General features: G+C 39.8%; 2 protein-coding genes across 2 annotated transcripts in view; one reads left to right on the forward strand and one right to left on the reverse strand.

Moving 5' to 3' along the window:
* PPDPFL (pancreatic progenitor cell differentiation and proliferation factor like) overlaps positions 1–13,239 on the forward strand; it is a 30,523-nt gene extending 17,284 nt beyond the window's left edge. The window contains exon 5 of the mRNA XM_043879442.1: positions 12,968–13,239. Coding sequence (XP_043735377.1) covers positions 12,968–13,073 — 106 coding nt within the window. The 3' untranslated portion in view covers positions 13,074–13,239. The remainder of the gene's footprint in view (positions 1–12,967) is intronic.
* Positions 12,108–12,913, reverse strand: LOC122679163 (serine/arginine-rich splicing factor 3-like). The gene has a single exon (XM_043879444.1). The coding sequence runs from the start codon at positions 12,795–12,797 to the stop codon at positions 12,303–12,305; it is 495 nt and encodes a 164-aa protein (XP_043735379.1). The 5' UTR covers positions 12,798–12,913; the 3' UTR covers positions 12,108–12,302.
* Positions 13,240–14,457: the final 1,218 nt, after the last annotated feature.

A 14,457-nucleotide genomic window follows, 5' to 3' on the forward strand; every position in this document is an offset into this window, starting at 1 on the left:
ATTAGCAAATTCCTTTTTTTGTAATCACTTGGGATATGTGTGAACAGATGGCTTGTTTAGTTTATTGGATAAATTTCCCCAAATAAGCTATCAAGTCAGTATTTACTTTGTCTACTTAGAAAGATACTGTTTGTTAAGTTACACTTTTGCCTTTGTGTTTGCAGTATTTTTAATGTGTTTAATGCTACTGTTACTGAAAGTTATTATTGTTTAAGATAGTTAAATTTTACATAAGGTTTTAAGTCCAACATATTATCATGAACATACATAGTTATTAAGCACTTTAGAGTACTATATATATATATACACACACACACACACACACACACATACATACACACACTACATCTATCTGTGCAGATTCGTAATTGCCAGATAGATAGATGTATAGCTATAGATCCTCTGAAAAATATTAGGAATCTTTCCAAAAAATAATGTTAAAGTGAACTCATATAATGATTGGCTTCCCTGGTGGCTCAGTCAGTAAGGAATCTGCCTGCAATTCAGGACACCCAAGTTCGATCCCTGGGTCAGCAGGATCCCTTTGAGAAGGAAATGGCAACCCACTCCAGTATTCTTGCCTGAAGAATCCCATGGACAGAGGTGGCTGAAGTCCATGGGGTCGCAAAGAATCGGACACGACTTTGCGACTATACCACATATAATGATTAAAAACTGAAAGGATTGCTTTGTGCTATTTCAGAGTTTCTACAGACTTATGATGATAGAAATAGTGACAACAAAATGTCTCCTAGGCAAATTCTAGATTCTAATGCAATTGTCCCACCATTCAGACACTTTGGGGCTGTCTTTAAAAAGTACCTCAGATGTTGGTCTCAGCATAACTGTTGTCTTAGTTAAAACATCTCCTGGCTTTGCTGCCTACTGAGGAGATAATAAATAATAAAGGTAATTATGTCAGAGGGGTGTCCATGTGATCTGAAACATGCTATGATCATTCTAGTGTGATTTATGAAATGTTATTTGACTGGACCTGGATGTTGGTATCAAATGAAACAAAGCTTTGATAATTTGCCCTCATTTTCTGTGAAATTTTATGTTGAGATTCCACCAACCTTTTTGAGAAGTGGTTTTGATGGCAGGTTGGACATTATTGGCCTCATATTCATTACAGATAAAGCTAGTTCAACTGTCTCTGAAGTCCTCCTGCTGGAGTTTACGCCTATCTGATGCTTCATACATTTTGTAGAAGTTAGGGTTGTTAGGCCAATACTTTGGCCATCTGATGCAAACAGCTGACTCATCAGGAAAGACCCTGATGCTGGGAAAGACTGCAGGCAAATGGAGAAGAGGGCAGCAGAAGATGAGATGGTTGGAAGGCATCACCGATTCAACGGACATGAACTTGGGCAAACTCTGGGAGATAGTGAAGGACAGAGAGGCCTGGCATACTGCAGTCCATGGGATCACAGAGTTGGGCATGACTTAGTGACTGAACAGCAACAACAAGCGTTGTGAGAAACAAAATTGCAGAATTCCATTGGGCTACTAGAGAGTGAGGATATAAATAATTGTCCAGGTTGAACAGCGTAGAGCTCAACTTCTAACTCATAGACATTCAAGAAATGGAGACAATCATAATTAATCCACCACTGTCCCCCAACAGCATTCTCTGAGGCCCACACTGTCCCCTATAGTTGAGACTGGCAGCTCCACTCATCAGCCCAGATGACTAGGCAGATGAGGTTCCCTTATGACTGATCCGACACCAAGCCCTTTAAATTTCATTCTGTGTGTTTCTAGGATCTACCTACTCATTTCCTTTCCCAACATCACTATCTGAATCCAAATTGTAATCGTGTCTCCTGAGGGCACTGCCAGGACATCCTTTGTGGTCCACCTGTGTCCTTTCTAAATCTCTTCTATAGATAAATCACAGTCATCTTCACAAAACCCAAATCTGGTAATTTTCTCCTATGAACACAAGAACAGGCATACTCACACCTCCACAACATTCGATGGTTCTATTACACTCAGGATAAAGTCACACCCCGGCCCCCACCCCATCCTGCCGCATATTCTAGCCACATAGATCCATCCCACTCACTCCTGTCTCTCATGTTCCCAGTGCCCAGTGGTCCAGCCCCATCAATCATCCTCTGTCCATCCTTCTGGCACTGTCTTCCCTCCTGCCAAGGGGCATCCCCAGTCCCCACTCTATTCCCTTAATTCATGTCTATGCATCTTAAATCTTAGCTCAAAAGCCTCTTCCCCAGAGAAACCTCTGATTTACTTAACTAAATTAGATGTTCCATCATAGGCACTGATAGCCTGTGTTTCTCTCCTTCTTGGCACTCACCACAGTTATAATTTTACATGTGTCGTGTTACGTCTTTTCTCCACAGCACCATAATATACGTCTTCCCCACTGCACCATAAACCACATGAGGACAAGGATCACGTCTGCTCTCCTTGACATTTTATCCCCAGCTTGTGACACAACAATAAATATTGGTCAGATGAATGACACTGCTTCTTTGGCTAGAGCTGGGCTGTTCCCAAGAAGCGTCACATTTTAGCAGAGAAGAGTAAACACTAAATCAACATGGAATATAGTTTCCCGCAGTGGTAAGTGCTGTAAGGGAGATAAAACAAGGTGTTATGTTGAAGTGCAACTAGGCCAGGACAGAGGTGGAGGCAGAGAGGCTTTGATTGGTTTGATTAGGAGAGGATTCACAGGGAAGGTGGCCAGGGACAGGGTCCTGAGGGGGGAAGTGGCCACCTTTGTGGAAGGCGCTCTAGTGGGCACCAGACTGTGACTGACCACGCTGTCCACCTGTTTCCAATACCTTGTGACTCTGTCGCCAGGGGACAGCAGCTTTGGGCAAGTTTGGTGTTCTCCTTGTGGAGGTCACATCGTCTACAGCATTGTTTCCAACTGAGCCCAGGATGAGAAATGGTGGGGCCTGGGGTTCTGTGCTTCCTTCTTAAGAAATCTGTGATCTAGTGAATTGTCCAAAGGCACTCTGTGCAGCAACAGTGTGAAGCCAGATCACCCAAAAGCCCTCCCCACCAGGGTCTCCGGTCTCAGAAGTCATCGTCTTGCTACCTCTCATACCAAGTACTGCTCTTATTTGTTTTTTGCTACTTTCTGTTCAAAACATAGAGCTGTTTTGTATGACCTAGAAAAATAGAGTACTACACAGTTACTCTCCTTTCTCAATAGTTTTGAAAGAATGTATTTTAGGTTTGGCACCTGAAAATTGTTTTCATGTTACAGAATAATAATTTGTTTCTCAAAATGTTGATAGAGGAAGGGAGGCATGCATGCATGCTAAGTCACTTCAATCGTATTGGACTCTTTGAGACTGTAGTCCACCAGGCTCCTCTGTCCATGGGATTCTCCAGGCAAGAATACTGGAGTGGGTTGCCATGCCCTCCTCCAGGGGATCTTCCCAACCCAGGGACTGAAACCATGTCTTCTGCATTGCAGGCAGATTAGTGACCATCTGAGCCAGCAAGGAAGCCCTTTATTTAGCATCAGTGGAATGTGAAAGTTTTGCTTCAACATATTTTAATTGGATATAGTGAAACTTATTTGCCTCCAGGTTGTAAACACAAAATATATTAAATCCTTTGCGCTATAGTAATTATTTGACTAAGAGCCACAGAGTGTGAGTTTCATAAATATTTTATCCTTTTTTACATGCTTAGCAGAGGTTTTTGAATTAATAAATGAACGGTTACTGGAACTACATTCTGGATGCCAACTCAAGCAATGGTTAGGATGTTGAAATTCCTTTGCAAGGAAGAGAGACAAACATTCTATTTTCAAATAAACTACCTTTGAAAATATTTGTGCAGTCTTAAAAAAACTCTTTGAGGGAGCTATCTGTCTTCAGATTTCAAGCTAAATTTCACATGAAAAGAGAATACAGAAGAAGGCCACCAAGTAGATGTATCATGTTACTTTGTCCTGTGTCATCCTTGATAGATTCCAATGCTCATCCATCTTCTGGTATCACTGATGCTGCTGAGCATCCTGGAGGAGACCACATTCCCTCTTATACACAGAGGATCCTTCCTCTGAGCTGCATCAGGTTGGCTCCACTCGGGGCGGTCCCTGAGGTGGGAGCTTATCTATCTGATGATGAATCAAAGAGCTGAAAGAAAACTGAGTTCTGGAAACTGTGGGAGCTGTATCCCCAACTGACAGCAAATTAGACTTCATCCCCAGCAGCACTGTAGAAGAGGAAGAGGGATTTGAGGGTCTATGGGGTTAATAAATTTTTCTTAAATATATTTAAAAAGTTTAACCAATCTGTAACTGGTCAGTTAATTCCAATTCAAGTATTTTCCTTTTGGAAACCACCTTTTACAGGATTCCAGAATCCTCCTCCTTTCAGAATTCTAAAAATAATAAATTTTAATATTTTAGAAAGTATTAAATTCCAAAATATTGAGTCTCTCCAGCAAGTTATTATAAATCATTGCTTGCAGTGTTCCTTGAAGCACTGTGTTTCTTCAAATGGAAGTAGCATCTTCTCTGATGCTAAATGATTAAAAGCACAGGTGACAGACAGACAGGCTGGACATATATTACAAAAGTATAAAAACCTCATAAAAGCCTTGGACGTTGCCTAAAAAGGAAGCAATTTGTTTGAGCAAAACTGTAACCCTGCAATTCTCAAAATCTGGTGTATCTAAGAACCGTGTGAGGAGCCTGATAAAATGCAGACACGGGGCTCCATCTCCAGGAATCTGAAATCAAGGGTCCTGAGCTGCAGCCTGAGGATTTATTCTCTGCTGAGGCTCCTGGTGACTTGTAACTGATGTGTAAAGTAGCACTTTCTGCTGTGGTACATATACACATGGACTATTACTCAGCCATTAAAAAGAATACATTTGAATCAGTTCTAATGAGGTGGATGACACTGGAGCCTATTATACAGAGTGAAGTAAGCCAGAAAGAAAAATACCAATACAGTATACTAACGCATGTATATGGAATTTAGAAAGATGGCGACGATAACCCTGTATGCGAGACAGCAAAAGAGACACACATGTATAGAACAGGCTTTTGGACTCTGTGGGAGAGGGCGAGGGTGGGATGGTTTGGGAGAATGGCATTGAAACATGTATATTATCATATGTGAAATGAATTGCCAGTCCAGGTTCGATGCATGATACAGGGTGATCGGGGCTGGTGCACTGGGATGACCCAGAGGGATGGGATGGGCAGGGAGGTGGCGGGGGGGTGTTCAGGATGGGAAACACATGTACACCTGTGGCGGATTCATGTCAATGTATGGCAAAACCAATACAATATTGTAAAGTAATTAGCCTCCAATTAAAATAAATTTATATTAAAAAAGTAGTGTTTTCTTCAGTTCAGTTCAGTTCAGTTCAGTCGCTCAGTTGTGTCCGACTCTGTGACCCCATGAATTGCAGCACGCCAGGCCTCCCCTGTCCATCATCAACTCCCGGAGTTTACTCAAACTCATGCCCATCGAGTTGGTGATGCCATCCAGCCATCTCATCTTCTGTCGTCCCCTTCTCCTCCTGCCCCCAATCCCTCCCATCATCAGGGTGTTTTCCAATGAGTCAACTCTTCGCATTAGGTGGCCAAAGTATTGGAGTTTCATTTTCAGCATCAGTCCTTCTTTCTTAGATTGACATAAACTGCAACCACCCCTTTCTCCAAACTCAGGAAACAAGCTACTATGTTACTACGTACTACTATTAGTCCTGTTTCTCTGTAGTTGTCATTTTAGCATTAAGAACTCAATGGTCTGGGAGAGCACCTTGGGCAACTGCACATAAGATCATGTAACATGGAGAAATTGTTTCAAATAAGAAGGGTTAAGAGCTGGACATTCACAACCAGTTGACTTCAGCCTTTGGAAAAAGAGTTGGAGTTTGGAAGGATTTTCCCCTCGGGGAGACAGTTTTCTTCTCCATCCTCAAATGGTAATGATTACCAATAACTGATCATTTTAAATTAAAATGCACTTCTTGTTTTTCAGCCCCTAATTCACCCATGGTCCATGTTAGAGATAAATGCAGTTTAAGGAAATGATCATTTTTCTTGATTTATCTCCATCGCACACCTGTCATATAAAATGCACATTATGCATCTTTGATAACAGTTTTTCTCTGTGATTCTGTGACAGCATTATGGCTGACAAAATAAATTTTGGAAAGGCAGTCTATAAAATCTTAATTTTAATCCAAAAACTTAATTTTCAAAAACTGGAGTACTTGAGTGAAGTCACTGTGGACTGAGACTCTGGTGGTGTGGTGGCCCCCTGGAGTCCCAAGTCTGGGATGGGGTCCCACTCGCCTCTGCTGGCCAGGTGGGCGCAGCTAAAGATTCTCTGTGCTGTTTGGCTGCAGGACAGAGATAATTGCAAACTGTCGGTCTGGCCAGCAGGCCCCTTCCCTGGGCTTCTGACCTGACAGAGCGGGCTCACTATAGCTTTTTGTTTGTTTGTTTTCCCCCTCATTGGTGTTTCCTGGTTGCTGGCTTCTACAGGATTCAGTTAGAAACACACTGTTGCTTAGTCACTAAGTCGTTTCCGACCCCATGGACCATAGCCCTCCAGGCTCCTCTGTCAGTGGGTTTTCCCAAAAAGAATACTGGAGTGGGTCGCCATTTCCTACTCCAAGGGATCTTCCTGACCCAGGAATTGAACCTGCATCTGCATTGGTAGGTGGATTCTTTACCACTGAATCACCAGGGTAGACCTTAGGATACATTATGGAGAAATGAAACCCAGGGAACTCACCCCCATGTCCTTCCTTGGCTCTGAGAACATGGCCATTCACCTCTCTGAGATGTCTGTGCTTGTTTTATATATAACATCAGGGTTTTTAGTTTTACTTACAGGAGGAATGTGCTTCCTTGGTGGCCCAGACAGTAAAGAATCCACCTGCAATGTGGGAGACCTGTGTTAGGAAGATCCCCCAGCGGAGGGCATGGCAACCCACTCTAGTATTTTTGTCCGGAGAATCCCATGGACAGAGGAGCCTGGCGGGCTACAGTCCATGGGGTCACAAAGAATCAGACATGACTGAGCGACTAAGTACACACACAGGAGGAATACACCTCCTCCACATTCCCAAGAAGTGGAAGTCTTTCTTTCTGTACTAATTTTCTTCAGAAGTTTTCTTTGTATTTTTACTTTTTTACACCTCCATATAAAGTTTGAAAACTTTGCCTTTTACCCCCTCTTTTTTCCTCCCAATATATTGTTGCTATTGTATTGTGACTGCATTAACTTTCAAGATTAATTTAGGGAGGAAGTTCACTCTTGTTGAATTAATTATTTCCCCCAAGATTAAGCATGATTTTATATTGCTCAAGGCTTCATTTGCATCTCAGCTCCATTTAAAAATTTCCCTCACATTGATATGTATTTTGGGAGCTGATTGTGTTCCTAGATATTTTATGTGTTTTCTTCCATCTCTTAACTTCTTGGGTTTGTCTATTGCAGACTAATGATTTCTGTATATTAATTTTCTGTTTAGACATATTATGAATTATAATAGTTTTTCAGTTGATTTTTAAATTAACAATAAACAGTCATGAAGTCTGCAAACAAATCATTACTTTACCTTCTGTTTCCTGGTTTTTATATGCCATTTCTGCCTTGTGTCCAGATGTGTAGTCTGGTATATCCATATCAGTTTCAGGTAAATAACCTTCACAGCTGAACTAAACAAGCTGGGGAGGGGACATTGTGTCCCTGAAAACACCCTGACCTACAGCACAAGGACCCTTGGGGTGCCGATCAGGAACCTTGTCTTGCTGTGGCTTTTTCACTAAGCATCTTGCAAACTTTAAGGAATGCATCTATTTAAGAGCTTTTTCAAAAGAAGAATGGATGATGATGTTTTAAGTGCATTTCAAAATCTATGGAGTTCATTTTAATCTATGAGCCTATGACTCAGTTCATTTAATTATAAAATTGATCTATAATTTTCTTCCCTTGTGATACCATTTTGGAGTTTGTTTTAATGTTGGCTTTATGTCCTGAAAAGAATTTGCAATATTTCTTTCTTTATCTAAGTTCTGGAAGAGGTTAAAAGCATTGGCATGATCTGTTCCCTAATGACTTGGTGTAATTATCCAGTAAAGCCACTGGAAAGTGTAGCCTTTTAGAAACAGCGTGAGGTTGCTGGGGGAAGGGTGGTGGGCAGCTCTCTGAACAGCATCTGCATTTCTGCCCTCGCTTTGTCATCCTTACCCAGTTCATACAGGTTGTCACATTTATTTGCATAAAAGTGATCAAAATAACCTCTTGGAATTCTTTTAATTTGAAGGGTTGTCATACTCTCCCCATCATAATATTTTTTATTTTAAAATATTTTATCCTTTTTTCTCTACTGGGTGGCAAATGTTTGTATATTTCATTATTTATTACAAATAACTAGCTAGCATTAGTATTTTTAGTCTTACCTTTACTATAATGATCTTAAATTAAAAAAAATTTGCATTTGTATTATCTACCATTTTGTTTTCCTTGTATTTATTTTTTGTTATATTTTTCAGTTCTTCAGTTGGAGCTTATTTATTTCCATTCCATACGAAAATTTTAAAGCTTATGGGTATTTAAGGGTACACATTTCCTTTCACCTCAAGCACAGCGTTGGTGAACTACTGACCCCAGTGGGTCAGCAGGGGAGATGTTCTGCTCTTACACATTTGGCTGATGTTCTGGTCAGTCTCACAGCATCCCAGACTCAGACTACTTCACTGGGGAGTACACACCTGGACGGTACCCACGGGAGCCTCCAGCTGCAGAGTATTTTCAGCAAGACTTTACCTGCATTCACTTGTCCGACATAAAAATAAAAGGAGCTCATTATCACTGTAAAGTGCCCATTGTGACCGATATTGATTTACTTATTTACAATCCTGAATTCTGTCACTTTTTTTTTAAAGGTTGCAATATATGTAGTTTTGTTCACTTTCATTTGTCTGGAATGTTTTGAATGTTTTTTGCACAAACTTTTTCAATTTCTTTGTTTTATAGATATTGCTTATCTACCACTTAAAGTTAGCTTTACTTTAAATTCTAATTTTTTATTTTTTCTTTTAGCATATGAGTTTAGCCCATTTATATTTATTTATATACAATAGACACATTTGATATTATTTCTTAGCTCACATATTGTTCTGTGGCTCTTATTTTCATAGATTTTAAAATAAATTTTACATCTGTCTGGCTCACTGAATTTCCTTCTTTAAAATGCTGCTCTGTATTACTCCTTGCTCTAATGGTTAGCAAGGTGATCACAACTTTTAAAGATGCTGTTAGAACTCCAGATAATACCTGTTTGTTTTCTACTCTGTACAGCAATAGGATTCATATAAATCCTCCTTTGACAAAATCCTTGGGGCACATGCTCAGAATTCAAATTTTTAGAATTTTAGAGTGAAGGTGTAAGTGCTTACCCATGCATTACATACCAACAGACAGAACTAAGAATGTCAATATTGTATGATCACAGAGGGCAGAAAAAAGGAGATTATAGAAAGCCTCCCATTCAAATCAGGTTTTGAGTTGAACAATTGTCTAAATAAGTTAGTATCTTGAAAATCAGGAATTACAAATTTCAGAAAGAGGATTGTAGACCTTTGTACAGTATTTTCTTCTTTCTTCTGCACCAAATGTATTTAACTGATTATACTATTTTTCTTTTACTTATCTTTGTAACTTCAAATATATTTCTACCATATGGCTTAGCAGTATTTAACGATCTCTGTCAATCAGCTATTTTTAAAAATTGAGAAAATCAGAGCTGTGCAGAAACTCCTACACTCTTTCTCTTTCCAATTTTAGCAATTTAATATCATTTCTACATTGCCAAGATTTATAATTTTTACATTTTTTTCCTGTAACCATAATTAACATATGTATTTCAGACTTCCGTCAAACAATTCACATACTCAATTCTCAATGCTGGAATTTTGCCATAATAATTTGATTCACTAATTGGTTGGCTGAGGTTCATTCTCTGATAGTTTGCTGAAGAATAACTCGTAGGAACAATGCTCCCTGGACATCCTCATTGCTGCGTATTTGTCTTTAATTCCTTCTTTGCATTTGCACTGTTGTTCGGCTGTGCCTGAAATTCTTGGACTATGTTCCTTTCCCTGAGGACTGTGTGGGCTCTGCTCTGAGGTGGTCTAGCCTTGAAGAATGTATGTGGAGCTGAAGAAGGCTGCTAGTTTTCACCACGTAGCTGGAGCTTTCATGGCTTGAACAGAACTGGGGAGAGGAATGTGGGAATAAACTGCTAGAGTTCACAGTCTTACCAATATTCATTCCTTTTTTTTTAAAGAAATGTTCTGGATTGTTGCAAACTGTTGGTTCATTTCCAAAGTTCTGAAAGAGTTGATTTGACCATTTTTATTATTTTTCTCATTGCATTCATGAAACCAAGTAGTTTTGGAACCCCCTAAGCTGCCATTTTCACTGGCCTAACTTCCATGTTCTATGTAATGTGCTTCCATTTCATTTGCCTGCTTCTCTCTTTCTTCCCCTCCATGTTTTTTTTGCTGTTTTTGTGATTTTTACTCTCCTTTAAACTGTAAGTAATTTGATCTTGATTGCCATAATGCTTTTAATTTTTTTCTTTCGCTTGTGTTTGCTTCATCTCTTTTGTTAAATCTCTATAGCCCTCTCAGTTTTTTTTTTTTTTTTAACTTCTGCTTTTTGATCCTGTTTCATGGAGGCTATATTTTCTTTTCTTTTCTTCCTTCCTTGCTTTCTATTTTTATTCATGTCAATATATTTGGTCAAAATTTTCATCTGCTCCTTAGTAATATTTTTGTTGTTGTGGGGTACTCAGTTTGTTTATAATATGGTTTTATTTCTTGTAGAATATTTCAGATGTTCTGTGCTTGTTCCCTTTTATACCCTTAATCACTTTTGGACAAAGTAAGTTACTTCTAAACAAGTGGCTTAAAATTATTATTATTATTATTATTTTTTGGCAAGAGCTTCACAAGTGGAATGAGTCGGAGCTGCGGGCTCTGCACAAACAGGAATTCTCCTTTATTCACTGTGTTTTGTGTGTGTGTCTGTGTCTTTGTGAGCCCTCAAAGACGCATTCTTCAAATACAATGTAAAATTGTCCCTGCAGCCCTGTTTGTGACCCAAAGTACCTCTCCTCCACTCATGTTCTACCAGCATGTTGTTCTTTCAAATTATGGCTCTTCTGTGCAATCGCTCATTTGTCCGTCTCCTCTGCTCGCTGAGACTCTGCACTAAAGATCAGTGACCGGAACCTTGTCAGCCCTGCATCTATGATTGTTATTAACAGAGTTACGGTTTGCTGGTCTCAGACCCCAGGCCACACCATTTCCCAGACACAGGGATAAGCCCGTGACTTTTTATTAAATTCCCAGCACTTCTCTGAGTGTCTTTCATTTTTCACTAGTTTTTACTTTTTATCTTTCTTTTCTTGTATTTGTGGTCCGTGTGTTAAAAAGTCTCAATTTTTGCTGAAGATTGATTATTTTTTTTTTCAGGTTAAACAACAATTTGTAACCAAAACTTTAATCCCAAGGATTCTCACAAAACATATTACAAATGACAGCATGAAAAAAGAATCTTGCACAGTAACTCAGTTCAGCTCTACAATGTACCCTTAAACTGGCAGGACATTTGTTATCTTGAGTATCTCAGATTTCCAAATAAAGAACGTTACAAAGAGCTATGTATTCATATACAGCAATCACAGAAGGAACTTACAACCTAAAGCAAAGGTAAACTAACTTCCTTGAAACTTCTTAGATTCTACACCAACTGGACAACCTTTTGTCCAGTGTGAAGACTAGTGGGATTTTTAAACCTCTAATCTAGTTTAAGGGTGAAGCTTTAATTTTTCCAGCTGGTTTTTCAGTTCACAGCAGTTTAAAAACTGCTTAACTACAGCTGCATACCATATCCCAGCTATGTTGAAAAAAAATCTTCCAATTTTTGCCAGTTTTTATTTCCATAATGTTAAACATTGACTTTAGCTGGGCAGGAGTTAAGAGGTTTATTATCAGCCTATGCAAGACTAAAATTCAAAGCAAATTAAATTTTGCTTAAGGGAACATTGTAAAGTAACAATTCTTGATATTACATGCCCCATATGATCCATTTCAAACCATAGAGAATTACACCTTTGTGTCACTGTTCCAACAGACAAACAAATGTGAACAGCTAAAACATTTTAAAAATGCACCAAGCTTATGAAGTCTCAAACAAAACTTGAATTTTCTGTACATACTCCTGTCAAATGAAGTTATTTCCTGTACACCACTCCTCTTGCAAACTTGTCTTCTATTTCCTTTCATTTGGCCTAGATCGGCTACGAGACCTAGAGAAAGATCGGGACGGCTTGTGATTTCTCTCCCGGGACAGTGATCTCTCTCTTCTCCTATCTCTAGAAAGGGACCTGCTCCGGCTGCGGGAGAAGCTTCTCCGTCTTGGAGATCTGCGTCGAGGTGGAGGACTCCTCCTCCGATAATCATCTCGAGGGCGACGACCCCAAGAAGGAGGTGGGCCACGATTACGACTTCTCTTTTCACCATTCGATAGTTCCACTCTTACTCGGCAGCCACACAGTGTTCTCCCATCTAGCTCTCGAACAGCATCAGCTGCATCTCGGGGATCTTCAAATTCAACAAAAGCAAAGCCGGGAGGGTTTCTAGCAACCCACACACTTCGGAGTGGTCCATAATAGCCAAAAGCTCGTTCCAATTCAGTCTTGTTACCATTGTTTCCAAGATTACCTACATAAACTTTACAGTCCAATGGACAGGAATCACGATGCATTTCGAGATCTTGGGTTAGAAATGCGGAGGTCCAAATCCACAGAACCTAGGCTAGGTCTTCTCAGTCCCCTCCCGCCCAGCGTTCCCGGATGCTCTCGCACACCCGGCGTCCACGAAATGGCCTGAAGATTGATTATTCATTTCTGTTTTTCTCTGTCTTTCTTACCTTAGACAAATTCTAGGAGGACTACTTCATGTTGCCATGTTAAAGCTGGCATTTCCGGTCCTGCTGCTGCTAAGTCGCTTCAGTCGTGTCCGACTCTGTGCAACCCCATAGATGGCAGCCCACCAGGCTCCTCTGTCCCTGGGATTCTCCAGGCAAGAATACTGGAGTGGGTTGCCATTTCCTTCTCCAATTTCCGGTCCTAGCTCATCTTAACTTCATACATTACAACCTGAATGAGGATAATTAACTTCAGTGTTTGCAATAAACATATGCAATGCCATCACACTAGAATACGTGCTTTGAATGTGATTCACCACAGGATTAATTAATTGGAATTATCTGCTTAAAATATCTTACCAGGTCCCTTGGGACCAATGATAATTATATACACAACATCTTTTCTGGGATAGAACTTAGGTTGCAATTAAACACTAAGTGGTTTACACAAAGATAAAATTTGCAAATCTAAGCCTATATCACAATTCAGCTTTGGATTTACAAACTGAAAAATTCAAACTGCAAGTGTCAAATTCTCACCTTTAACACAATCTGTGTGACTTGGAAGAATTTTCTGAACTTTAAATTTCACTTCTCTAATCTTTAGGCTGGAATAATTAAAAACAAACTGCCAAACCATCACTCGGATTTATTGTAATGAGGTAAAAAAATAACACTCCTAAAGTTTCCCATACGGAGCCTGGCATATAACAAGCACTTAATGGGTATTAGCTGATTTATAGTTAGCTATTTTAGTATATGCATGTGCATGTATGCTAAGGTAATAAGAGCATGTTCTAATCAAACATCCTCTTATTAGCTAAGAGCATGTTAATTAGCTAAGGAGATTTTTAGGTATAGAGTTCTCTGTTTTTTAAGTGGAAACATTTTCTAAATGTCATAAAATAATCTGAATATTTGAAGGAAGGCAGTAGTGCTTTATTTCTTGCAGAGGCATTGCCCATGTATCCATTGATCTCCATAGCAACCCCACAAGGTGCATGGATCAAATGGGAAGAGAAGTAGTAGGAATACTGATATATTTCTCCATTTCTCTGAATAGTTAGACAGCATGTGCTGATGCAGCTTTACCGACATCCCCATGAGGTTGGAGTCAGCATGGTGAAGCAGTGAACGTTCTTGCTTTGGAGGCAGGCGCCCAGACCTGACTTTGTCCATTAGTAGCTGCAAGACCATCAGCTGGTTACCTGACACTTGTGCAGTGTTAACAAGACCATCTCATCCCAAACACTGTTCTGGAGACTAAGAAAATTATCAGTTACTTCCCCTTACTCCTCTGCGTTTTGTGTTGGTTATGATTCCATGGCAAAGGGGTTGTTTTCTTTACTGACCTTAAGACAAGGGGAGCCATAGTTGAAGTGATTTAAGGTTAAATGGATAGTGTCAGAGAAGTTAAGAGGACTTCAGTACTTCTTGAATGTTATTGGTAACAGGGCCTGAGAGCTTCCTGGAGGGCCTTCACTGTCTCATGGGAGCA

This window comes from Cervus elaphus, chromosome 21 (genome assembly GCF_910594005.1).
Source record: "Cervus elaphus chromosome 21, mCerEla1.1, whole genome shotgun sequence".
Taxonomy (NCBI): domain Eukaryota; kingdom Metazoa; phylum Chordata; class Mammalia; order Artiodactyla; family Cervidae; genus Cervus; species Cervus elaphus.

Bases quoted from the DNA above. Each gene is read 5' to 3' on its own strand.
- LOC122679163 (XM_043879444.1), bottom strand. From the start codon at position 12,797: ATGCATCGTGATTCCTGTCCATTGGACTGTAAAGTTTATGTAGGTAAT.